The 27,021-nt window shown below is 52.7% G+C and overlaps 1 protein-coding gene across 5 annotated transcripts in view; it reads left to right on the forward strand.

Moving 5' to 3' along the window:
• LOC134341002 (cell adhesion molecule 1-like) overlaps positions 1 to 27,021 on the forward strand; it is a 582,596-nt gene that overhangs the window by 461,928 nt on the left and 93,647 nt on the right. For all 5 annotated transcript variants that reach the window (XM_063038685.1, XM_063038687.1, XM_063038688.1 and 2 more), the window contains 2 exons: positions 4,524 to 4,620; positions 7,033 to 7,202. In XM_063038685.1, coding sequence (XP_062894755.1) covers positions 4,524 to 4,620; positions 7,033 to 7,202 — 267 coding nt within the window. The remainder of the gene's footprint in view (positions 1 to 4,523; positions 4,621 to 7,032; positions 7,203 to 27,021) is intronic.

Here is a 27,021-nt window from a genome sequence, read left to right on the forward strand (position 1 = left end):
CACCAGGTTCAGGAACAGTTATCACCCCTCAACCATCAGGAAGGAGGTACAGGAGCCTCGGGTCCCACACCACCAGGTTCAGGAACAGTTATTACCCCTCAACCATCAGGAAGGAGGTACAGGAGCCTCGGGTCCCACACCACCAGGTTCAGGAACTGTTATTACCCCTCAACCATCAGGAAGGAGGTACAGGAGCCTCGGGTCCCACACCACCAGGTTCAGAAACAGTTATTACCCCTCAACCATCAGGAAGGAGGTACAGGAGCCTCAGGACCCACACCACCAGGTTCAGGAACAGTTATTACCCCTCAACCATCAGGAAGGAGGTACAGGAGCCTCAGGACCCACACCACCAGGTTCAGGAACAGTTATCACCCCTCAACCATCAGGAAGGAGGTACAAGATCCTCTGGACCCACACCACCAGGTTCAGGAACAGTTATTACCCCTCAACCATCAGGAAGGAGGTACAGGAGCCTCTGGACCCACACCACCAGGTTCAGGAACAGTTATTACCCCTCAACCATCAGGAAGGAGGTACAGGAGACTCAGGACCCACACCACCAGGTTCAGGAACAGTTATCACCCCTCAACCATCAGGAAGGAGGTACAGGAGACTCAGGACCCACACCACCAGGTTCAGGAACAGTTATCACCCCTCAACCATCTGGAAGGAGGTACAGGAGCCTCAGGACCCACACCACCAGGTTCAGGAACAGTTATTACTCCTCAACCATCAGGCTCCTGAACCCGAGGGGATAACTTCACTCACCCCAACACTGAACTGCTCCCACAACCTACAGACTCACTTTCAAAGACGCTTCATCTCTTGTTCTCAATATTTATTGCTTATTTATTACAGCACCATTCAAAAGTCTGCACGTAGCTGAGGTACCGAAGACTTTTGCACAGGACTGTAGTAATTCTATGTATTGCACTGTACTGCTGCCGCAAACAAAAAGAAACACAACTTTCATGATATTATGTGAGTGGTGATAAACCTGATTCTGATATGGGTCTCTATTGTGGACTGAGAGTGGGAAGTGGAGGGGGGCAGTTCACGAGGGGAATCATGGTTGGGGAAAGGGGGAGGGAGAGAGGGAAGCACCAGAGAGACATTCTGTAATGATCAACAAACCGATTGATGGGAATCAAATGACCATGCCTGGTGTCTCAGGGCTGGGTGGGTCCGCACCCTGCATCACCTTCCCATCCCTGGCACTCATTTTCTGCCACCCGTCCCACGCCCCTCCCACGACGCTCCACCCTCGCCGTTCCCAACGTCCTTTTCTCCCGTCAGATTTACAAACTCGCTCTCTGCTCCACGTTGTCGAATAAAAAGCAAGAGCTACAGCACACAAATATAAAAGTACTGAGACAGTACAATACGGGTGCAATACTGCTTAGCGCTGCGATGTGAGGTTCAGTAGGGTCACAGCCTCAGGGAAGAAGCTCTTCCTGTGCCTGCTGGTGCGGGAGCGGAGGCTCCTGTAGCACCTACCGGGTGGGAGGAGAGTAAAAAGTCCATGGTTAGGGTGAGATGCATCCCTGATAATGCTTTTCGCCCTGCCCAGGCAGCGTTTATGGTAGATGTTCTCAATGGTGGGCAATTGGGTGCCGACAATCCGCTGGGCAGTTTTCACCACACGCTGGAGTGCTTTGCGGTCTGATACAGGACAATTACCATACCACACTGAGATGCAGTTGGTGAGTATGCTCTCAATGGTACAGTGGTAAAAGTCCGTCAGTATCCTGGGACAGAGGTGAGCTTTCTTGATGCTCCGCAGGAAATAAAGGCACTGTTGCACCTTTTTGATCAGGATGGAGGAGTTCAGGGACCAGGTGAGATCCACAGAAATGTGGACACCAAGGAATTTGAAGCTTGATACACACTCCACTACAGCTCCGTTGATGTAGATGGGGATGTGGGTATGACTCCTAGCCTGCCTGAAGTCCACAATGATCTCCTTGGTCTTCTGGGTGTTAAGGGTCAGGTTGTTGTCGGCACACCACGCGGCCAGGTGCTGGACCTCGTCCCTGTAGGCTGTCTCGTCATCCCCTCTGATCAGACCAACCACCGTGGTGTTGTCTGTGAACTTGATTATGGAGTTAGAACCATGTACAGGAACGCAGTCATAGGTGAAGAGGGAGGACAGAAGAGGGCTCAGCACACAGCCTTGAGGCACGCCGGTGTTCAGGGTGAGAGTGGAAGAGGAGAGGTTGTCTAACTTAACTGATTGGGGTCTGTTAGTCAGGAAGTCCACTCTCATCATCTTATACACATCTATCAGGTCACCTCTCATCCTCCGTCAATTATATATTGATAGTTATTGCATTTTTTATTTTTAGGGTGTCCTTTATCTTATTGTGTTTCTTTCTGTGCTGCATCTGGTCCAGTGCAGCAATTAATTTCGTTCTCCTTTTGCACTTGTGAACTGGAAATAACGTTAAGCAAACTTGAACCTTGAATGACAATGGAAAGTGAACTTTGACTTGACCATTTGTTGCCCCGATCAGAGGGCGCAGGCTATGATCGTCAGTATTTGGTCCCAGCCTGAGAATATCGCAGGGCCCCTGCCAGGGAAAGCCGATGCCACGGTAGTTCCTCGATCCATCACGTGGCTGGCGGTCTCCACCGCCTTGCCGTGTGCACAGCCCCCCCCCCCCGCCACCCGCCCGGGGCAGGGACCCTGCTGGGAAACAGATTGGAGCGATGTGTGCCTTGTCACATCTCACTCACTTGTTTGAGACTCAGCAACGGCCAGTTGGGACGCGGATCTTTTGCAGACGGTGGCAGTCGTGCCCGCAGCCGCCTTTTGCCGGCTTGCGGAATTTTCCTGAGCTCGGGCCGTTCCCCCCGCTACCCACCCTTTCCCCAGGCCCCGCCGCCGCTCGAGTTTGATGCAGGGTGCACTTTGCGCTTTGCCCCATTCCGTGGCGATTAGGAGGAACTCAGCAGGTCGGGCAGCATCCGTGGGAGTGAGTAAACAGCCGATGTTTAGGGCTGAGACCCCTTCATCAGGGCTGGAAAGGAAGGAGGACAAGCTGGGAGGTGATAGGTGAAGCCAGGTGGGTGGGAGAGTAAGGAATCTGATGGGAGAGGAGAGTGGACCGTGGGAGAAAGGGAAGGAGGAGGGACACCAGGGGGAGGTGATGGGTGGGAAAGGTAAAGGGCTGGAGAGGAAGGAATCTGATCGGAGAGGAGAGTGGACCGTGCGAGAAAGGGAAGGAGGAGGGACACCAGGGGGAGGTGATGGGGTGGGAAAGGTAAAGGGCTGGAGAGGAAGGAATCTGATCGGAGAGGAGAGTGGACCGTGGGAGAAAGGGAAGGAGGAGGGACACCAGGGGGAGGTGATGGGTGGGAAAGGTAAAGGGCCGGAGAGGAAGGAATCTGATCGGAGAGGAGAGTGGACCGTGGGAGAAAGGGAAGGAGGAGGGACACCAGGGGGAGGTGATGGGTGGGAAAGGTAAAGGGCTGGAGAGGAAGGAACCTGCCTGTGCAGTTTCCCCCCACAGTCCAAAGACGTACAGGTCAGCGGGTTGATTGGTCACGTGGTTGCGTGTGAACTCCATGGCCTCGTTGAGTCTCCACGGCCGCCTGTGGCAATGAATTGCACAGACCTACCGCCCCCTGGCTGAAGAAACCGACCTCCCCTTCCTCATCTCCGTTCCAACGGGACGCCCCTCGACTCTGAGGCCATGCCCTCTGGTCTTCGATTCCCCTAGCGGGGGACACATCCTCTCCGCCTCCACTTTTAGACGATAGACAATAGGTGCAGGAGGAGGCCATTCAGCCCTTCGTGCCAGCACCACCATTCACTGTGATCATGGCTGATCATCCACAATCAGTATCCAGTTCCTGCCTTCTCCCCATATCCCTTCACTCCGCTATCTTTAAGAGCTCTATCTAACTCTTTCTTAAAAGCATCCAGAGAATTGGCCTCCACTGCCTTCTGAGTCAGAGCATTCCACAGATCCACAACCCTCTGTGCGAAAATGTTTTCCCTCAACTCCGTTCTAAATGGTCTACCCCTTATTCTAAGCTGTGGCCTCTGGTTCTGGACTCCCCCAACATCGGGAACATGCTTCCTTCCTCCAGCGTGTCCAATCCCTTAATAATCTTATATATTTCAATCAGATCCCCTCTCATCCTTCTAAATTCCAGTGTATACAAGCCCAGTCGCTCCAATCTTTCAACATATGACAGTCCTGCCATCCCAGGAATTAACCCAGTGAACCTACGCTGCACTCCCTCAATAGCAAGAATGTCCTTCCTCAAATTTGGAGACCAAAACTGCACTCAATACTCCAGGTGTGGTCTCACCAGGGCCCTGTACAGCTGCAGAAGGACCTCTTTGCTCCTATACTCAACTCCCCTTTTATCGGTATTGTATCGGAAGTCGCTGGGAGAGGGAGGTGCGGTCGGCCCCTGGGGCGGGGGCGGGCGTGGGAGGCTCACTGGTCCGGAATGAGAGCTTTCTTTGCTCAGGAGGCAGACTGAAATCTGACTTCTTACCTTCACAGATAAGCCTCTGGTGCAGATTACTGTCAGCTACCCGCAAGGCCCGACGAGGGAAGGGGACACTCTGGAGCTCACGTGCACGGCCAGCGGGAAGCCGCAGTAAGTTCTCACCCCAAACCGACACGGCTTTGCAAAGTTTATTCGAACTTGATGACCACTGAGCCCATTGATCGGCCAGTAAAAACTCCCTTTAAAAAAAATGTCACATATGGGAGCCAACCACCACTACTTTATCATTTCCTGTCAGAGTCACCTTCTGCACAGACACTCCTGTGCCCAGAGTCACTTTATGGACAGGCAATCGATCTGTGTTGGTGAGCTACTTAATGTGTTTATACAATACTGTGCAAGTCTTAGGCATTATGTATGTATATATATAGCCGGGGTGCCTAAGACTCTTGCACAGTGCTGCATTTGTCAATGTTGTCAACCAGCAGTGGACAGCACGGCAGGAGCAAAGGATGTTGGGAACGGCGAGGGTGGAGCGCCTGCAGGTCGGGGGTTAGGGGTGACGGAGGAGTTCTGAGGGCGGGGGATGCTGCGGGTGCAGACGCACCCGGACCTGAGACACCAGGCTGGGTCATTTGACTCCAAACAATTGGTTTATTGATCGTTACAGAATGCCTCTCTGGTGCTTCCCCTCTCCCTTCCCCTTTTCACAACCATGATTCCCTCTCTCTTCCCCTTTTCCCAACCATGATTCCCCTCTCCCTTCCCCTTTTCCCAACCATGATTCCCCTCTCCCTTCCCCTTTTCCCAACCATGATTCCCCCTCTCCCTTCCCCTCTTCCCAACCATGATTCCCCTCTCTCTTCCCCTTTTCCCAACCATGATTCCCCCTCTCCCTTCCCCTCTTCCCAACCATGATTCCCCCTCTCCCTTCCCCTTTTCCCAACCATGATTCCCCCTCTCCCTTCCCCTTTTCCCTACCATGATTCCCCCTCTCCCTTCCCCTTTTCCCAACCATGATTCCCCCTCTCCCTTCCCCTTTCCCCAATCATGATTCCCCTCTCCCTTCCCCTTTTCCCCAACCATGATTCCCCTCTCCCTTCCCCTCTTCCCAACCATGATTCCCCTCTCCCTTCCCCTTTTCCCAACCATGATTCCCCCTCTCCCTTCCCCTTTTCCCCAACCATGATTCCCCTCTCCCTTCCCCTCTTCCCAACCATGATTCCCCTCTCTCTTCCCCTTTTCCCAACCATGATTCCCCCTCTCCCTTCCCCTCTTCCCAACCATGATTCCCCTCTCCCTTCCCCTTTTCCCAACCATGATTCCCCCTCTCCCTTCCCCTTTTCCCAACCATGACTCCCCGCTCCCTGTCCCCTTCCCACTCTCAGTCCACAATAGAGACCCATATCAGAATCATGGTTGGGAAAAGGAGAAGGGAGAGGGGAATCATGGTTGGGAAAAGGAGAAGGGAAAGGGGAATCATGGCTGGGAAAAGGGGAAGGAAGGGGGGAATCATGGTTGGGAAAAGGGGACGGGAGAAGGGAATCATGGTTGGGAATGGGGCAAGGGAGAGGGGAATCATAATTGGGAAAAGTGGAAGGGAAAGGGGAATCATGGTTGGGAACAGGGGAAGGGAGAGGGCGATCATGGTTGGGAAAAGGAGAAGGGAGAGGGGAATCATGGTTGGGAAAGGGGGAAGGGAGAGGGTGATCATGGTTGGGAAAATGGGAAGGGAGAGGGGATCATGGTTGGGAAAGGGGGAAGAGAGAGGGGAATCATGGTTGGGAAAAGGAGAAGGGAGAGGGGATCATGGTTGGGAAAGGGGGAAGGGAGAGGGGAAGCACCAGAGAGACATTCTGTAATGATCAATAAACCAATTGTTTGGAATCAAGTGACCCTGCCTGGTGTCTCAGGGCTGGGTGTGTCTGCACCAGCACTGCCACCCCACCACCGCCACCCCTGGCACTGGTTCTCTGCCACCCGTCCCACTCCCCTCCCGCACCGTTCCCAACACCCTTTGCTCTGGCCAGATTTACAAACTCACTCTCTGCTCCATGTTGTCAGATTAAGAAGTCTTAGGCACCCGAGTTTTGTTCACTGCTGTCGATAGTAAAAACTATAAATCACAATAAGAAGTTTACATATATAAAGAAAATTAAATTAAACAAGTAGTGCAAAAAAGGCAGCAAACAAAAAATACTGAGGTGGTGTACTTGGATTCATTGTCCATTCTGATGGCGGAGGGAGAAGAAACCATTCCTAAGCTTCTGAGTGCCTCCTCAGGCTCCTGTACAGCCTCCCTGACAGCAGCAATGATTAGAGGCAATAATTGTACCTTCTATGTCGTTTTACTCAGAGATACCTCACGGTAGAATCCCTTCTGGCCCAACGAGACAGCACTGTCCAAAGAGAAGTGACCAATTAACCTACTGACCTGGCTACCGTGTGGCCGCCCCTTTGTTGCACCGCTCTCCTGCGACAGGGCCGCCAACCCTGCGCTCAGCGGAGGCGGGCACCGGACCTTCGGAGGACTCAAAGCCTCTCGCGCGTTTCCCCCCACAGGCCCACGCTCGTCTGGCAGCGGCTGGATGAGGAAATGCCAGAGCGGGCCATCTTGTCCATCGAGAACTTGGTCCTGGAATCGCTGAATAAGTCCGACAACGGGACCTACCGCTGCAAGGCCTTCAACGACATCGGAGAGTCCCACGATGACTACCTCCTCTACGTCTATGGTATGTATGACGCCTTCCTCCCCCCCTCCCCGTCTCCCCCTCTCCCTCTCAGGCTGCGGAGGCGTTTGGTCATAATCTCCGCGGACAGCCAGTTGCGAACGGCCGTTGCGTGCGTGACAAAAATATACTTGTCTTCTAAACGTAAAGTAAATGAGGGGGAGAAAGGTGGTGGAATGAGTGCAAATGATGGTAATTTAGCATCTGAAATTCTTCTGGGCTTCTTACTTACAAACCGTTAGTTCTGCTGCGCTCTGCTTCCGTGTCCGAGTTTAATATTGTATGCCGGGAAAACACAAAAGACTGCAGTTGCTGGAAATCCAGAGCAACACACACACACACACACACACACACACACACACACACACACACACACACACAATGCTGGAGGAACTCAGCAGGTCAGGCAGCATCTATGGAGAGGAATAAACACGAGAGATTCTGCAGATGCTGGAAATCCAGAGTAACACACACACAGACACACACAAAATGCTGGAGGAACCCGGCATCCACGGAAATGAGTAAACAGTCGACATTCCAGAGGCCGGGAACCTTCACCACTCTGGACGAAGGGTCTCGGCCCAAAACGTTGGCTGTTTGTTCCCCACAGTCGCCGAGATCCTCCAGCATTTTGTGTGTGAGTGTGTGTTGTTGTTCCTTTGCATCCCAGTGCGTCTGGACCACCTGAAGACAGGAGGAAGGTGGCTTCCAACACTTTCCAGGCCCCGTTCCCATAATTCGCGACGAAACGCCGGGAGCTGAACGGAACGCCCACAATGCACTGCAGGAACTCAGCGGGTCAGGCGGAATCTATGGAAGTGAATGGGCAGCCGGCGCGTTGGGCTCGAAAGGAAGGGGGCAAGATGTCAGAATAAGGAGAGTGGGAGGGGGAAAGTGGAGGAGGGAGGACAAGCTGGAAGGCAATAGATGGAACCAGGTGGGTGCTGGAAGGGGGAATGGAGTAAGGAGCTGGGGGGGGGTGCGGTGTGGTGATAGGTGAAAGGAGGAGGGGCACCAGGAGGAGGTGATGGGTGGGAAAGGTAAAGGGCTGGAGAGGAAGGAATGTGATCGGAGAGGAGAGTGGACCGTGGGAGAAAGGGAAGGAGGAAGGACACCAGGGGGAGGTGATGGGTGGGAAAGGTAAAGGGCTGGAGAGGAAGGAATCTGATCAGAGAGGAGAGTGGACCGTGGGAGAAAGGGAAGGAGGATGGACACCAGGGGGAGGTGATGGGTGGGTAAGGTAAAGGGCTGGAGAGGAAGGAATCTGATCGGAGAGGAGAGTGGACCGTGGGAGAAAGGGAAGGAGGATGGACACCAGGGGGAGAGATGGGTGGGAAAGGTAAAGGGCTGGAGAGGAAGGAATCTGATCGGAGAAGAGAGTGGACCGTGGGAGAAAGGGAAGGAGAAGGGACACCAGGGGGAGGTGATGGGTGGGAAAGGTAAAGGCCTGGAGAGGAAGGAATCTGATGGGAGAGGAGAGTGGACCGTGGGAGAAAGGGAAGGAGGAGGGACACCAGGGGGAGGTGATGGGTGGGAAAGGTAAAGGGCTGGAGAGGAAGGAATCTGATCGGAGAGGAGAGTGGACCGTGGGAGAAAGGGAAGGAGAAGGGACACCAGGGGGAGGTGATGAGTGGGAAAGGTAAAGGGCTGGAGAGGAAGGAATCTGATCGGAGAGGAGAGTGGAGCGTGGGAGAAAGGGAAGGAGGAGGGACACCAGGGGGAGGGGATGGGTGGGAAAGGTAAACGGCTGGAGAGGAAGGAATCTGATAGGAGAGGAGAGTGGACCGTGGGAGAAAGGGATGGAGGGGGGACACCAGGGGGAGGTGATGGGTGGGAAAGGTAAAGGCCTGGAGAGGAAGGAATCTGATGGGAGAGGAGAGTGGACCATGGGGCGAAAGGGAAGGAGGAGGGGCACCAAAAGGGGAAATTCGGCTTTTTTTTTAAGCAGTTAGGTCGGAGGTGCTGGGCAAAGAGCTGTGCCTGTTACGTGGAGTCACGCGGCCAGGAATCGGCCATCCTTGGCCCATCCGGCCCACTCTGACCGAACTGCCCGTTTAAGCTGGCTGCTGTGGGCATCCGTTGTCTGGGGGGGGCGGCACAGCTCTCCTGGATGGCCCCGCCTCAGAGCAGAGGGAAGGGGAACCCATCCCCACAGGCGGTTGCGCAGGCCGAGTCTTTGTGTACATTTAAGGCGGAGGTTGATACGTGCTTGGATGGTCAGGGTGTCAACGCTTTTTGCCGAGAAGGCGGGATAATGGGGGTTGGAGTGGGGTAATAATAGGTCAGCCAGGGTGGAATAGTACAACAGACTCGATGGGCCAAATGGCCTAGTTTTGCTCCCATGTCTTACAGTCTCAATGTGAGTGTCCATCTCCCCCTCTGGCCACTGTCTGACCTGAGTTGTTCCAGCATTTTGAAAAGAATCGGTCCAGATTACTCCTGACCCAGTCTGGTTTGTCCCATTGAGAACAACCGTAGCTATACCTCCTCCCGTGTCCTGACGAAGGGTCTCGGCCCGAAACGTCGACTGTACCTCTTCCTAGAGATGCTGCCTGGCCTGCTGCGTTCCACCAGCAACTTTGATGTGTCTTGCACTGATCTCTGCTCAATTTGGCACATTTTAACGCGGCAGGAAACCATTTCGTCTTCTCTTTCAGGAAAAAAAAGGGGTGCTTGGCCTTTTATGGTCAGTCTGTTGTCGCACTTTAATCGAGAGCGAAGTGGGGTACGGTAATCCAAAGCCCCTGAATCTCTTGCCGCGCGCGCCGAGCGATCGCACTGGGTTGCGGGCTCGTTTTCATTCTCCACACGCACACACACACACCCCACACCCGTCCCCTCTCCTCCTCGCCGTTTCCCCACCGTAATGCTCGCAAGCCTCCCCTGAAAACTGCGCTTTACAGGCTGCACCTCGGTTCAAGGCGAGGGTAGTCACTTCATAAGGGAGACTAAGAAAGATGTGTGCGTCTTGCCCAGTGGCCTCGACGGGATTCGCTCCTGGAGAAGGTGCCTTTTAAGTGCACCAACGGGGTACGTGAACACGCCGCAGAATTCATAAACAATAACAGCTTCATTCACAGACCAATTTTCATACGGGCGGTGCAGTTCAGAAAAGCCGGCCTGCCAATTGTCTTTTGACGGGGAGATTCTTTAAACTTAAGAGGCTGGTAGAAGACCTGACAGCTCCAGCGGGATTATAAAACGATAAACGATTCTGTGGTGCGCTCTAGTTCCAGACCCGCAAGAGCTGGGAGCATTTGACGGAAGAACTTTTATATAAGCCCACGAGACATAGGAGCACAACAAATTAGATTAGATTAGATTATGAGAACACTCAGTCCTCTTTTATTGTCATTTAGAAATGCACACATGCATTAAGAAATGATACAATGTTTCTCCGGAGTGATATCACAGAAAAACAGGACAGACCAAAGACTAACACTGACAGAACCACATAATTATAACGTATAGTTACAGCAGTGCAAAGCAATACCATAATTTGATGAAGAGCAGACCATGGGCACTGTAAAAAAATGTCTCAAGTCCCGATCGACTCCCAAGACCCCGATCGGGCAGGCAGCAAAAGGGAGAAACTCCCTGCCATAAACCTCCAGGCACCGTCAAGTTGCCGATGCCTTGGAAGCAGCCGACCACAGCCGACACTGAGTCCGTCCGTCCGAAAACTTGGAGCTTCCTTCCAGCCTCCCGAGCGCCATCCTCTGCCGAGCGCCTTCAACCTCTCCCCGGCCGCTGAAACAAGCAAAGCCGAGGATTTTGGGGCCTTCAGCTCCGGAGATTCTGCTTACCACACAGTAGCAGCGGCAGCGAAGCGGGCATTTCATATGTTTCTCCAGATATTCCTCCGCACTCTCACGTCTATCTCCATCAAATCAGGATTGTGCACAGTCCCCTACTTGACAGATTACGGATATCATTCACCGGAGAGGCCGCGCGCGCTGCGTCACGCCGCCATCTTCTCCTCCTCCTGCAAATGCCTTCAGAAGATCCAGCCCTTGCTTTGGCCAGCTCCTCTCTCCTGCCTCTGTAGTTCCTTTTACTCTGCTAATACATCCGACTTCATCTTCTCCCTCTCAGACTGCAAGGTGAACACCATCATAGTGTGATCACGGCCTCCTGAGGGTTCCTTGACCATAAGCTCCCTGATCAAATCAGGTTCATCACACAACACCCAATCCAGGGCTGCCTCCCACGTAGTGGCCATCTCGTAGGCTTTTCCATCTCTTGGGATCCAGCATCAGCCTGATTTTCCCAATCTAGCTGCAAACAGAGACTGTTGTAGCATTCGTCTTTCCTACCACTCAGGGCGGCGGGGTGGAGATATGTCCCTGCCAAAGAAGGAATGAGGGGCTCTATCCCTCCACGAGCCTGCGGGTCACCCTCGGGCAATGTGTATCACCTGCTTAGCTGCCCCCCCACCCCATGATCAGGGTCACGTGAAGCCATGGGGGCCAGGTGGTGGATGGTCGTACGAGCAGCCGGTGCAGATCACAAGTCCTGGTTATGCGAGCGCTGACTCCAGGCAGACAATCTCTGAAGAGCCGTGCCCTCTGGTCCTAGACTCCCCCACCACAGGAAACATCCTCTCACACCCACTCTATCTGTGTCCTCTGGTCCTAAACTCCCCCACTATAGGAAACACCCTCTCCTCACCCACTCTATCTGTGTCCTCTGGTCCTAGACTCCCCCACTATAGGAAACATCCTCTCCACACCCACTCTATCTGTGCCCTCTGGTCCTAGACTCCCCCACCACAGGAAACATCCTCTCACACCCACTCTATCTGTGTCCTCTGGTCCTAAACTCCCCCACTATAGGAAACATCCTCTCCACATCCACTCCATCTGTGCCCTCTGGTCCTAGACTCCCCCACTATAGGAAACATCCTCTCCACACCCACTCTATCTGTGCCCTCTGGTCCTAGACTCCCCCACTATGGGAAACATCCTCTCCACATCCACTCTATCTGTGCCCTCTGGTCCTAGACTCCCCCACTATAGGAAACATCCTCTCCACATCCACTCCATCTGTGCCCTCTGGTCCTAGACTCCCCCACTATAGGAAACATCCTCTCCACACCCACTCTATCTGTGCCCTCTGGTCCTAGACTCCCCCACTATGGGAAACATCCTCTCCACATCCACTCCATCTGTGCCCTCTGGTCCTAGACTCCCCCACTATAGGAAACATCCTCTCCACATCCACTCTATCTGTGCCCTCTGGTCCTAGACTCCCTCATTATAGGAAACATCCTCTCCACACCCACTCTATCCGTGCCCTCTGGTCCTAGACTCCCCCACTATAGGAAACATCCTCTCCACACCCACTCTATCCGTGTCCTCTGGTCCTAGACTCCCCCACTATAGGAAACGTCCTCTCCACACCCACTCTATCTGTGTCCTCTGGTCCTAGACTCCCCCACTATAGGAAACGTCCTCTCCACACCCACTCTATCTGTGTCCTCCGGTCCTAGACTCCCCCACTATGGGAAACATCCTCTCCACATCCACTCTATCTGTGCCCTCTGGTCCTAGACTCCCCCACTATAGGAAACATCCTCTCCACACCCACTCTATCTGTGCCCTCTGGTCCTAGACTCCCCCCATTATAGGAAACATCCTCTCCACACCCACTCTATCTGTGTCCTCTGGTCCTAGACTCCCCCACTATAGGAAACATCCTCTCCACACCCACTCTATCTGTGTCCTCTGGTCCTAGACTCCCCCATTATAGGAAACATCCTCTGCACATCCACTCTATCTGTACCCTCTGGTCCTAGACTCCCCCACTATAGGAAACATCCTCTCCGCATCCACTCTATCTGTGTCTTCTGGTCCTAGACTCCCCACTATAGGAAACATCCTCTCCACACCCACTCTATCTGTGTCCTCTGGTCCTAGACTCCCCCACCATAGGAAACATCCTCTCCACACCCACTCTATCTGTGCCCTCTGGTCCCAGACTCCCCCACTATAGGAAACATCCTCTCCACGTCCACTCTATCTGTGCCCTCTGGTCCTAGACTCCCCCTCTATAGGAAACATCCTCTCCACACCCACTCTATCTGTGCCCTCTGGTCCTAGTCTCCCCCACTACAGGAAACATCGTCTCCACATCCACTCTATCAGGCTTTTCAATATTCAGTAGATTTCAGTGAGATCCCCTTTCCTCCTTCTAAACTCCAACTGGTACAGACCCACCGCCAACAAATCCTCCTCATACATTAACCCTTTCATTCCCGGAAACGTTCCAGTGGACCTGCTCTGGATCCTCTCCAGCGTCAGCTCGTCTTTTCTCTGGTCACAGACCTGAAACGGCTCACAACGCTCTGACCAATTTCCGATAAAGCCTCCGCGTCACGTCTTCGCCCTCTCGAAACTCGACCTGCTGGCTAACTTTCAGGGAATCCTGCATGAGGACACTCCCAAGCTCCTTCACACCTCTGTTTCTGGAATGTTCTCTCTGTTTGGAAAATGGTCTAAACCTTTATTCCTCCTTCCAAAATACATGAACCCGCACTGTGCTCCATCTGCCACGTCTTTTGCCCAATCTCCTCACCAGTCGACGTCCTTCTGCAAACTTGGCCCCAAATCCATCCATTCCGTCATCCAATCCACCCACAAAATGGTTTGCTCAAAATGCAGCCCCCCCCCACCGGTCAGGCAAGGAACCGCCTGATGTGTCCTGCCAGTAAAAGGAGCTGAGTTTGGTCCCCGCCTCCCTCGCTCCCCTCCGTCTGATCTAACGTGAAGGAGCCGAGCCTGGACCCTGTGTGCACTCCTCGCCCGCCATCACCCAGAAAGTCTGCTGTGCCCCGCGGAGACATTCGCTGGGGTGTCGCAGAGGCGGGGGTTGCAGGGCATCGTGGGAGTTGTAGTCATGGGAAGCCACAAGGCTTCTGAGCCCCGGGTCCCGGCAGAGGGTTGCGAGGAACACTGTGAGGATCATCGGGGGGGGGGGTCTCTCCTCCACCCACTACAGATATTTATCAGGAGCTCTGCGTACTCCGGGCCCTCAGCATCGTCAGTAATCCCTCCCGTCTGTCCAACAACCCCTTTGACCCCCTACCATCGGGTAGGAGATACTGTAGCATTCAGGACTGTTAGGATGGGAAACAACTTCTTCCCCCAGGATGTAAAACTACTGAACTCCCTGACACCACCCAGGTCTCATCACTAGTGAAGCGTCAGTAGCATTAAACTGTTTACTTTTCAACTTGCATCGTAAATGCACCTTATTATGGTTAATTTATTTGTGGTAAGGTGACTTTATGTGTTGTGTGTGTGAGTTATATGTACTGTGTTGTGCACCTTGGTCCGGGGGAACGTTGTTTCGTTTGACGGTATACTTTATGTGCATGGTTGAATGACAATAAACTTGAACTTGAAGCTCTCAGTTCAAAGTCCTGATAACAGTTCTGATGTTGGTTGAAACTAACGAAACCGGGTCTGTGGGCCAGTGCTCATCTTCAATCACCTTCTCACCGGAACAATGGGGTGGTGGTCCGTCTTGTCCGACGGGAGAGTTTTTAAAGTAGAAAAGCCCTCATACTGGGGCAGTCCCGTTCTCCTGACCTTGGCAGTCCAAGTCCCGCAGTACAGACAAGCGTCCCAAACTGGGGTCTTCCTCGGTTAGAGTGGATGACCATGATCTCTTCTGTGCCTCGTTGCGCTGTTTGCTTTCCACGGAGCGCGGCAGAACCGTCTACCCGGCCGTCAGATCTCACTGGAGATCTCAGCTGCCCAGTCCGCTGGATCGGACTGCTGGGGCAGGCACATCCCCGTCTCACCAGGGTACGAGACCCGCCGGCTACCCTCACCTAGTTTAGCCGGCCTGTCGGAGCGGTGTACCGGGGTGTGGTCGCTGTCGTGGGCAAACGGCAACTTGGGGCCACAGGGGAGGGATGAGTGTCCGGTGGGGTCAAAGGTGAGTGAGCTGTCTCAGAATGGACAGGACAAGCCCCTTCACCAGAGGTGTTACCCCTCCCTGGACATCCCACACACCCGACACTGTCCCGGAATGGACAGGACAAGCCCCTTCACCAGAGGAGTTACCCCTCCCTGGACACTCCCACACACCCAACACTGTCCCAGAATGGACACAACAAGCCCCTTCACCAGAGGTGTTACCCCTCCCTGGACATCCCACACACCCGACACTGTCCCAGAATGGACAGGACAAGCCCCTTCACCAGAGGTGTTACCCCTCCCCGGACATCCCACACACCCGACACTGTCCCAGAATGGACAGGACAAGCCCCTTCACCAGAGGTGTTACCCCTCCCCGGACATCCCACACACCCGACATTGTCCCAGAATGGACACAACAAGCCCCTTCACCAGAGGTGTTACCCCTCCCTGGACATCCCACACACCCGACACTGTCCCAGAATGGACAGGACAAGCCCCTTCACCAGAGGTGTTACCCCTCCCCGGACACCCCACACACCCGACACTGTCTCAGAATGGACAGGACAAGCCCCTTCACCAGAGGTGTTACCCCTCCCTGGACATTCCACACACCCGACACTGTCCCAGAATGGACAGGACAAGCCCCTTCACCAGAGGTGTTACCCATCCCCGGACATCCCACACACCCGACACTGTCCCAGAATGGACAGGACAAGCCCCTTCACCAGAGGTGCTTCCCCTCCCTTCTGATGTCCAGGTTTTGCATCAGTTGAATTTCAAATTTATCGTCATTTCAACCACACCTGTGCATCACCAAATGAAACAATCTTCCTACGGACCAAGCTTCAAGTTCACGTTCACATTCAAGTTTAACTTCCATTCAACCATACATGAATACCCATGAACGCAGCCAAACCGAACTGCGTTCCTCCGGGACCAAGATACAAAACGTAGTCCCAACAGTCATACACAGCACAAAGCACATGTGGCAACAGATCGGGTGGCAGTGAACACACAGTCACACAGAAAGAGTTTGACATACAGCAGGTCCCTCAGCATCATGCCCTGTCGATTCACCGTGCCTGGATTACGTTGGCGGGAACAACATCCAGATTCACAACACAGTCCACACAGAGTACTGCGCAGAAGTCTGGGGCACATACATTTAACCGGGGTGCTTAAGACTTTTGCACAGTACTATACTTGTCAATGTGGAGCGGAGAGTGTGATTGTAAATCTGGCGGAAGCAGAGGATGTTGGGTACGGCGAGGGAGGGGTTGTGGGTCAGGTGGCAGAGAAGAAATGCCGGGGTCGAGGGTGCTCCCAGCTCCTTCCCCTTTCCCCTATCGTGATTCCCCCAACTCCCTCCCCCACCCCACCCACTCTCAGTCCACAGTAGAGACCCAGATCAGAATCGGGTTTATCATCACTGACTGATGTCATGATTTTTTTTGTGGCAGCAGTATAGTGCAATACAGAGAATTACTACAGTACTGTGTGTAAAACTTAGGCACCCTAGCTATATAGTCATAGTCAATCTTTATTGATCCCGGGGGAAATTGGTTTTCGTTACAGTTGCACCATAAATAATTAAATAGTAATAAAACCATAAATAGTTAAATAGTAATATGTAAATTAGGCCAGGAAATAAGTCCAGGACCAGCCTATTGGCTCAGGGTGTCTGACCCTCCAAGGGAGGAGTTGTAAAGTTTGATGGCCACAGGCAGGAATGACTTCCTATGACGCTCTGTGTTGCATCTCGGTGGAATGAGTCTCTGGCTGAATGTACTCCTGTGCCTACCCAGTACATTATGTAGTGGATGGGAGACATTGTCCAAGATGGCATGCAACTTAGACAGCATCCTCTTTTCAGACACCACCGTCAGAGAGTCCAGTTCCATCCCCACAACATCACTGGCCTTACGAATGAGTTTGTTGATTCTGTTGGTGTCTGCTACCCTCAGCCTGCTGCCCCAGCACACAGCAGCAAACATGATAGCACTGGCTACCACAGACTCGTAGAACATCCTCAGCATCGTCCGGCAGATGTTAAAGGACCTCAGTCTCCTCAGGAAATAGAGACGGCTCTGACCCTTCTTGTAGACAGCCTCAGTGTTCTTAGACCAGTCCAGTTTATTGTCAATTCGTATCCCCAGGTATCTGTAATCCTCCACCACGTCCACACTGACCCCCTGGATGGAAACAGGGATCACCGGTACCTTAGCTCTCCTCAGGTCTACCACCAGCTCCTTAGTCTTTTTCACATTAAGCTGCAGATAAATCTGCTCACACCATGTGGCAAAGTTTCATATATATATGTGGCATCCGTTAGTCTCGCGAGACCATGGATCTGCGCCTGGAAAGTCTTCACTCTCCAGGGCGCAGTCCTGGGCAAGGTTGTATGGAAGACCGGCAGTTGCCCATGCTGCAAGTCTCCCCTCTCCACGACACCAATGTTGTCCAAGAGAAGGGCATTAGGACCCATACAGCTTGGCACCGGTGTCATCGCATATATATATGTGTGTGTGTGTGTGTGTGGGTGTGTGTGTGAGTGTGTGTGTGTGTGTGTGTGTCTGTGTGAGACTTTTCACAGTACTGTATAACTCATACACAACATACAGGGTTACATTACCACAAATAAATTAACTAACAAGTAATAAGGTTTAATTCAGCACACTGGCGTTCAATACAACTGCTTCAGATGGGCCTTGTAGAAATGAAGGCTACTGCCTTGTGCGGATGTGGCCCATTACCGGGACGACACAAACCAGCTGGGAATCTATTTCCCGGAAATCGGCCGTTTCCAGGGAAAAAAAATAAAGAAACCCGATTGCGTTTCACCCGCGAGGAACCAACCGTGGCTGATGTCAGATTGGTAACTGGTGAGATCCCTCCTGGTTCTGATCTCCAGCCGCGATGAAAACTCCTGCGCGGGTAGGGAGGGAGTGGGGGGTGTTGGTGGCGGTACGGTAGCTTGGCGGTTAGCACAACAGTTTACGGTGCGGGCGAGCCTGGTTCGAATCCTGCCCCTGCCTGTAAGGAGTTAGTACGACCTCCGGCTTCCACACACCCAGTCCAATGACAAAGTGGTTGGTAGGTTACCTGGTCGTTGTAAATTGTCCCGTGACAAGGCTAGGATTCAATAAGGGGGGAGGGGTTGCTGGGCGGCGAGGACACTCCACAACATAACTCCGTAAATAAAACGCAGGAACGGTAAAAGTTGACTTAGGGCGCTCCGACACACCCCGCACCGCTTCCCGGCATGCCCCCCCCCCCGCGTCTCACGCCCCGACACACCTCCTCACCTCGTCTACCGCATCGCCGCACTGCGCGGCGGCCCACCCCCTCCGTCGCGTCCCGGCAACGCCCCCGCCTCGCGATTCCGTCACGCCGCCCGCTGAGGCCAAGTCGGACTTTCAAACCTGCAGCGCGCCCCTTGAATTGAGGTCAGCCGACCGCGTAACGCGGCTCGTTTCGGCCGACGTCGACAAGTCTCACGTCGCATGCCAGTGATAATAAACCTGATTCTGATTCATGAAGTGCAATGTTTTGTTTCCAGTCGAGTCTTGTTCTCCGTTCCAGTGTTTGAATATGTAATGTGAGTTCCTCGGGTGTTTACAGAAACTTTATTCTGGAAATATCTCTTTTTCCCCCAATGAAGAACAGCCTGTCCCCTCTGCTGAACGAAGCAAGGCGTGAAGGCTGCGGTTTTTTTCGGTAATTGCGTAGATGCTCAGTCACCGTGTGGTGATGCTGTCATCGAGCAGACTCGGAGTTTAGCTGCGTTCCCCCCCCCCCACCCCACTTCACGACTCACAATGATCCTGTCAGTCAAGTCTGCCTGATAAACGGCTGCCAGCCTGCCTCCAGCCCAGCTCTCCCAATTTCCCGCTAAGACGTGTCCGCTGGGCTGCAGTCGCCAATTATGTCAGTCAAAGTAAAGTGAGTTTATTATCTATGTACCTCTCTGTTACCATATACTACCCCGATATTCGTTTCCTACCAGTGTCTAAGTTAAGTCATTTCACTGTAAACAACCCCAAGGAACCAGCTGAGAAGGAAGATCTATAAAATCCACCATTCAGGGTTTGAATCCTCTGACCCCACCTCAACGACAGACCTTCCTTGGCTGCCGAGGTGGGGCGGTACAGCCTCTGCCCGGCAGCACGAGCGAGGTGGGTTCAAATCCCGGCCTTGGGGGTCTGCACGTGCTCTTTGTGACCGCATCGTTAGTTTGACATCCCGTCGGCGGAGGAGGTCGACCCGGCCGCTGTGATACCCCGCCAGTGCGACGGGGCGGAGATGCGTCTCTACCAAAGGCGGTGCGAGGCGCTCCTTCCCTCCGCTGGCTCTCAGGTCACCCTCGGGCGAGGGTGCTAAGCACCCACCGCCCCCCGCGGATCGGGGTCACGTGAGGCCGCGGGAGCAGGTGGTGGGTGGCCGTGCGATCTCAAGTCCTGGTTACGCCACCGCAGACAGCCGGGCAGGCTCTGAAGAGTATCGATAATGGGCAGGGGGTGGCGGAGAGGGGGAGGTCACCCATCTTGTGAAGACACACGCTGCCCAGAAGGAGGCGATGGCAAACCACTTCCGTGGAAAAGTTTGCCAAGAACGATCATGGTCGTGGGTAGACCATGATGGCCCATGTCAAACGATGCACACTGATGATGTCACAAGATACGGCGCATAACGATGACGTCATTGTCCCCCGCCATTGTCTTGGTGAAGGGTCGAATTCGAATCAGATTTAATATCACCGGCATGTATAGTGAAATATATTGCTCTGTGGCCCCAGTACTGTGCAATACATAAGTATTAAGAAATAAGACCAAAAGACCACAGGGCACAGGAGCAGAATTGGGCCAGTCGGCCCATCGAGTCTACCCCGCCAATCCATCATGGCTGACTCATTATCCCGCCCAACCCCGCCCTCCTGCCGTCCCCCACCCACCCCCTCCCCGTAACCTTCTTGACACCCTGCCTAATCGACCTCCTCTTTAAATATACCCGATGACTTGGGCCTGCACGACCAGCCGTGGCAACCAATTGCACAGGTTCACCGTCCGCTGGCTAAAGAAATTCGTCCTCCTCCCTGTTCTTCGGCTCTCTCCCTCCACGGCAGGGGTCGCCAAGCTTCATTTAACGTGGCGGACCAAAGCCCATTAAGCAATGGTCATCGCGTTGGCGCGTGGCCAAGTGGTTGAGGCGTTCGATTAGTGATCTGAAGGTCGCTAGTTCGAGCCCCAGCCGAGGGAACGTGTTGTGTCCTTGAGCAAGGCACTTAACCACACATTGCTCTGCGATGACACTGATGCCAAGCTGTATGGGTCCTAATGCCCTTCCCTTGGACAACATCGGTGTCGTGGAGAGGGGAGACTTGCAGCATGGGCAACTGCCGGTCTTCCACACAACTTTGCCCAGGCCTGTGCCCGGGAAACCTTTCCATGATCTCATGAGACTGACAGATGCCTTTTTTTAAATAATAAAACGGCTTCTCTGTAATGTTAACTGCCGTACCCCGAACAAAAAGGAAGCGGTTCAAGTCCTTTCCTGAGAAAAGCCAACATCAGCGAACCACAGGGCACCGTGGTTCTCATCTGCTTTTTTTTATGTTTGTTTTTTCGCTCAGCTTAATGCGCTCTGTTTTTTTTTTAAAGAGGAAAATAAACCGAGCTCCAGTGCCTGCTTCAGGGTTACCGGCCTGGAAGAGTTGCCGAGTGAACGTGCTAAATTAGAGCGGCCAGCGAGCTGATCATTAACCCAGTTGCCCCCCGCCCCCCATGCAGCTGGAGACATGCAAGCTCCCTCGTGTTGTCAGGCATCGCACAGGCTGTCAGACTCTATCAAGTCTAACCAACCGCACTCCCCCGTCACACCCCCCTCCCGTGCAATCAGCGTTTGCTCTTCAAAACAAACGAGGAAAAAAAAATCTAAATAAATACGGATTATTCCTTTTAACACCTTCCGCTCCTTTCCGATGCAAGAGTGAAGAGTCAGGGTCTAAATTAAATCGCAGACATCCGAGAGACAGCTGGTTAAATCCTTTCATCAGTGTTAATCATGATAATTCTGTTGCCAGGAACTGGAATGAAAAATTAAGTATTAGTCCATCAGACCTGAAGGTGTGGGAGCAGGATTAGTCCATTCGTTAGTCTGCTCTACCATTCCATCGTGACTGATTTATTAACCCTCTCGAACACCATTCTCCTGTGCCTTATCTCCACAACACATCAAGAACCTATCAGCCTCTGCCTTAAATACACCCAGTGACTCAGCCCCCACAGACGTCCTACTGCAACGAATTCCACAGATTCAACACACCCCGGCTGAAGAAATTCCTCCTCGGCTCTGTTCTGACTGTACGTCTCTCTATTCTGAAGCTGTGCCTCTCTGGTCCTAGACTCCCCCACTATAGGAAACATCCTCTCCACACCCACTCTATCTGTGTCCTCTGGTCCTAGACTCCCCCACTATAGGAAACATCCTCTCCACACCCACTCTATCTGTGTCCTCTGGTCCTAGACTCCCCCACTATAGGAAACATCCTCTCCACACCCACTCTATCTGTGCCCTCTGGTCCTAGACTCCCCCACCATAGGAAACATCCTCTCCACATCCACTCTATCTGTGCCCTCTGGTCCTAGACTCCCCCACCATAGGAAACATCCTCTCCACATCCACTCTATCTGTGCCCTCTGGTCCTAGACTCCCCCACCATAGGAAACATCCTCTCCACATCCACTCTATCTGTGCCCTCTGGTCCTAGACTCCCCCACTACAGGAAACATCCTCTCCACATCCACTCTATCTGTGTCCTCTGGTCCTAGACTCCCCCACCATAGGAAACATTCTCTCCACATCCACTCTACCTGTGCCCTCTGGTCCTAGACTCCCCCACCATAGGAAACATCCTCTCCACACCCACTCTATCCGGGCCTTTCAATATTCAATAGGTTTCAATGAGATCTTCCCCGCACCCCCCGCCATTCCCATTCTTCTAAAACTCCAACAAAGGCAGGCCCAGAGCCATCAAGCACAACTTTTTCCTCATTTAGAAAACAGTCTGTGTCTTCATTCCTTCCACCAAGGTGCACGACCACACACTTCCCAACTCTGTATTCCATCTTCCGCTTCTTTGCCCGTTCTCCGGATCTGTCTAAATCCTCGTGTGGACCCCCCCTGCTCCTTCGACACCACCTGCCCCTCCGCCAATTTTCCTATCCTCTGCAAACCTGGCCACGAAGCCAACAATTCCGTCATCCAGAAGTATATTATTTATTTCGTGGTACCAGGAAGCCCGCGACAACCCCCACGCACCAACTTAAAATTAAATTGAATGTTCCAGTCAGTTCAATTTAAAGTCAGAGAGTGTATACTCTCGGAGGAGTGTGAGGTGGTACACCTTGGAAGGACAAACTCCAAGACAGAGTACAAAGTAAATGGCAGGATACTTGGTAGTGTGGAGGAGCAGAGGGATCTGGGGGTACATGTCCACAGATCCCTGAAAGTTGCCTCACAGGTGGATAGGGTAGTTAAGAAAGCTTATGGGGTGTTAGCTTTCATAAGTCGAGGGATAGAGTTTAAGAGTCGCGATGTAATGATGCAGCTCTATGAAACTCTGGTTAGGCCACACTTGGAGTATTGAGTCCAGCTCTGGTCACCTCACTATAGGAAGGATGTGGAAGCATTGGAAAGGGTACAGAGGAGATTTACCAGGATGCTGCCTGGTTTAGAAAGTATGCATTATGATCAGAGATTAAGGGAGCTAGGGCTTTACTCTTTGGAGAGAAGGAGGATGAGAGGAGACATGATAGAGGTGTACAAGATAATAAGAGGAATAGATAGAGTGGATAGCCAGCGCCTCTTCCCCAGGGCACCACTGCTCAATTCAAGAGGACATGGCTTTGAGGTAAGGGGTGGGAAGTTCAAGGGGGATATTAGAGGAAGGTTTTTTACTCAGAGAGTGGTTGGTGTGTGGAATGCACTGCCTGAGTCAGTGGTGGAGGCAGATACACTAGTGAAGTTTAAGAGACTACTGGACAGGTATATGGAGGAATTTAAGGTGGGGGCTTATATGGGAGGCAGGGTTTGAGGGTCGGCACAACATCGTGGGCCGAAGGGCCTGTACTGTGCTGTACTATTCTATGTTCTATGTTCTATCTATACAGAGTACAACCTGAAGTTCCTACTCTTCACAGAGACTTCTGCTCTATGTAGGCTGGGCGGGGTTCCCAAACGTTTTTGTCTGTGGGTACACTTGATAGATTGGTCGAGGCATCAAGGCAAGAGGGCAGGTGTACGAAGTTGAGTGGGATCCGGGCTCCGCCATGATGGAATGGCAGGTGCGGACTCGATGGGCCGAATGGCCTAATTCTGCTCCTGCGCCCTCTGGTCTTACCCGTGGATCTACACCATGAAGCAAAGGGCCTGTGGACTCCGAGTTGGCAGCCCCTGTTATCTAGACCTTTCAATTTTCGCTGGGTTTCAACGAGATCCCCCACCCACCTCTTCCCCACAGTCATTCTCCAATGAAATGTTTTCAGAATACTCGCTGGACGACAATAGTGCAGAATAAATTCGTCGCGCAGTACCCCGCATTCAGAGATAAAAGGTTTCTGTTTAACTGACAAGGAGCTTTGGCAATATTAACTTGCAGCGAATGTTACATCTTATTTTTTTTTCTAAGGTTAGACAGACAGCTCGTGCTAACAAAGGCATTTTCAAACGATGGCAAAAAGCAACTTGAAGTATCTCACGCACCTCATCTTTTGGAAAAAAAATTCAAAAATCTATATTTTTGAGAAACTTATTTATCGGAACCTGGTTTGATATCACCGGCGTGTGTCGTGAAATTTGTTAACTTGGCGGCAGTACAGTGCAATTCGCGAGAAGCACACGAAACAAGCTGAAATACTGTGAAACTGAGATTACTGAGAAGCTGAAATGCGCCGTCTTTATAGCTGATACGTTGGGACCGGGTTAGACTCTCAGAGGTATTGACGTGAAACCACTCGCTCTCTCCACTTCTGATCCCCCTATGAGGACTGGTCCGTGCCCCCTCGTCTTCCCGAGGTCCGCAATCAGCTCTCTCGTCTTTCTGGCGTGGAGAGCCACACCACTCGACTAGCTGGTGTATCTCGCTCCCGTACGCCCCCGCCCCCGCGCCCCCACCATCACCACCTGAGATTCTGCCAACAATGGCTGTATCGTCACCAGGTTTATAGACGGTATCTGAGCCGTGCCCGTGGGCGCTCTCTGCTTAACATAGAAACATAGAAAAACCTACAGCACAATACAGGCCCTTCGGCCCACAAAGCTGTGCCGAACATCTCCCTTACCTTAGAACGACCCAGGCTTACCCACAACCCTCTATTTTTCTAAGCTCCACGTATCCGTCCAGCAGTCTCTTAAAAGACCCGATCGTTTCCGCTTCCACCACCGCCGCTGGCAGCCCATTCCACGCGCTCACCACTCTCTGCGTAAAAAAAAACTGACATCTCCCCTGCACCTACTTCATCTCCTCTGTACCCACTTCTAATGTTTAAGGAAAAGCATTTTATCGAGCTCCAACATCCTGAACTCAAAAGTGGGCTAAAAGCCTCTCCGTGTAGGCCCCTGACCGCGTGTGAGTGACTTTACCCACGTCCCTGGCCACACGGTCATAGGTGTAGAGAGAGCAAAGCAGTGGGGTAAGCACACACCCCTGAGGTAAATATATTAGCGTATTTTTTTGGGGGGGGGGAGTTAAAAAAAAAAGTGAAACTGCTTAACAGGGTGTTCAGCACAAGAACGTTCTGAAGTTGTGCTTTCCACAATGACCTGTACAGCCTTCGAGCCGCAGGTCTTTGATTCAACACTGGGGCGTTTCCGCCGCGTTAACGGCTCACGCGGGAAGTCGAGCAAAGCCGTCGGTGCGCCTCTTCCTTACTGCCGCCCCGCGCACTGGTCTCTCCTTCGCATGGAGCAAATTCCACCCCCCCCCACCCTCCCCCCAACGTAACGCGGTCCCGGTGTTAATTGTTTTCCGCCCGTGAGGAAAAAGGGTGCCGGCAGGCTTCTGGGAAGGCCGTACTTGTCCTTGAAGTATTTCCCTGGAATTCAGAAGCAGGTGCCAGCAAGCCCTGAATGGTTTGCTGCCGGAGGGAGCGGGTCCTGGCGCCCTGGGCAACCCGCCGTTCCGAGAAAAGTAACGACAAAATTTGCATTCACAGCGGTCATTTCACGGGTCTCCTTACTCGCTCTGTGGCTGTTACCATTCCATGCTTTTTTTTAATTTGAATAATTCAGGGGCATCACACCCCCCTGCCATTTCTGTCCTGGCATTTATCCGTGCAAGAGTTGGATGATGGCTTTCTCAACAAGACCGTTGCCCAGCGACGTGGCGGTCGCCCACAAGGCCGTGGCAGGCGGGAGGGGAGGGAATATTTTGCTCGCCGTTGTCCCGTGACTAGTGACGGGGAGGTCTGCCGGGAGCCCTCGGGCAGTCTGTGGTAACTGGAGTGGGCACCTGGCAGCAAGGGTCGACCAGGAACTCAAACAAATGGAGGATGGTTTCATTTTGTTGCTGGAGGTTCCACACCCCACCCCACCCGCGCGAGGAAGTTATTTCAAACTTGGCTTCGAGTCGAGCGGATCGTGGTTAATTGGGACTAGCACATTTTGGCCCAATTAAGTGGCTGCTGGAGTTCCATGGAAGTAGTTAAAAAGGTAGGCCTGCAGGTAGGCCTCAGGCTCACTTCCGTCAAGGGGAGCAGCCTTCGGCCCCGCCAAACTGGGTAATCAAGTTTGTGTGGATGCTGTCTGATGTACCCCCCCCGCCCCGCCCCGCCAAATAACCAGCAGTACCCCATATGCGATTAAATGATTACACTTTATAAGTATTTCTTGGTGATGGGTTAGTGGAAACAAATACAATAAAGGCGCCAAGTCAGTAACTCTATCAGTTCGGTGCACAAATAATTCGCTGGAGCTCTTACAGAACCGGGTCTCCCTTTGCTCCAGTCGACGTCCTCTAAACTCCGCCAACTCTCGAATAGGACCACCCTTGGTGGCCGACCAGACGCTCCCCACGAGTCTGTCCTCGTCTCCTCTCCTCGCCAAAGACCCTGGGCCCTCGGACTCCCGCTCGGGGTCCGTCCCGTCGGCCAGCTTACAGCATCGCGTCCCCTCTCTCTGTCCCCATCGCGCCTTCCGCCCCCAAAGCCCGCGGAAAGCAATAGCTTACAGACACGCAAGAAAGAATAACATCTATCCCAACTGGTTAGCAAATGAATACAATTCTTGTTATAACCCAAACAAGCCGCTACCGTTAACTCAGAAGTTAACATTACAGAGAAGCCATTTTATTATATAAAAAAAGGCATCCGTTAGTCTTGCGAGACCATGGTCTTCACTCTCCAGGGCGCAGGCCTGGGCAAGGTTGTATGGAAGACCGGCAGTTGCCCATGCTGCAAGTCTCCCCTCTCCACAACACCGATGTTGTCCAAGGGAAGGGCATTAGGACCCATATGGCTTGGCACCGGTGTCGTCACAGAGCAATGTGTGATTAAGTGCCTTGCTCAAGGACACAACACGCTGCCTCGGCTGGGGCTCGAACTCACGACCTTCAGATCACTAGTGACCCTCCAGTCCAAAGACGTACCGGTTGGTAGGTTAATTGGTCGTTGTAAATTTTCCCCCGATTAGACACGGGTTAAATTGGAGGGTTGCTGGTAGTGAAGCTCAAAGGGCAGGATGGGTCTGTACCAGGCTCTGTATCTCTAAATGAATAAATAACATTGTCGGAAAGAGTCACTATTAATTAATTAGACACGTTGATAATTAATAATTAATGATATGCTAATAATTAATAATATGCTAATAATTAATATGCTAATTAATGACTTCCTGAGGTC

The sequence above is a fragment of the Mobula hypostoma genome, chromosome X2 (genome assembly GCF_963921235.1).
Source record: "Mobula hypostoma chromosome X2, sMobHyp1.1, whole genome shotgun sequence".
NCBI lineage: Eukaryota > Metazoa > Chordata > Chondrichthyes > Myliobatiformes > Myliobatidae > Mobula > Mobula hypostoma.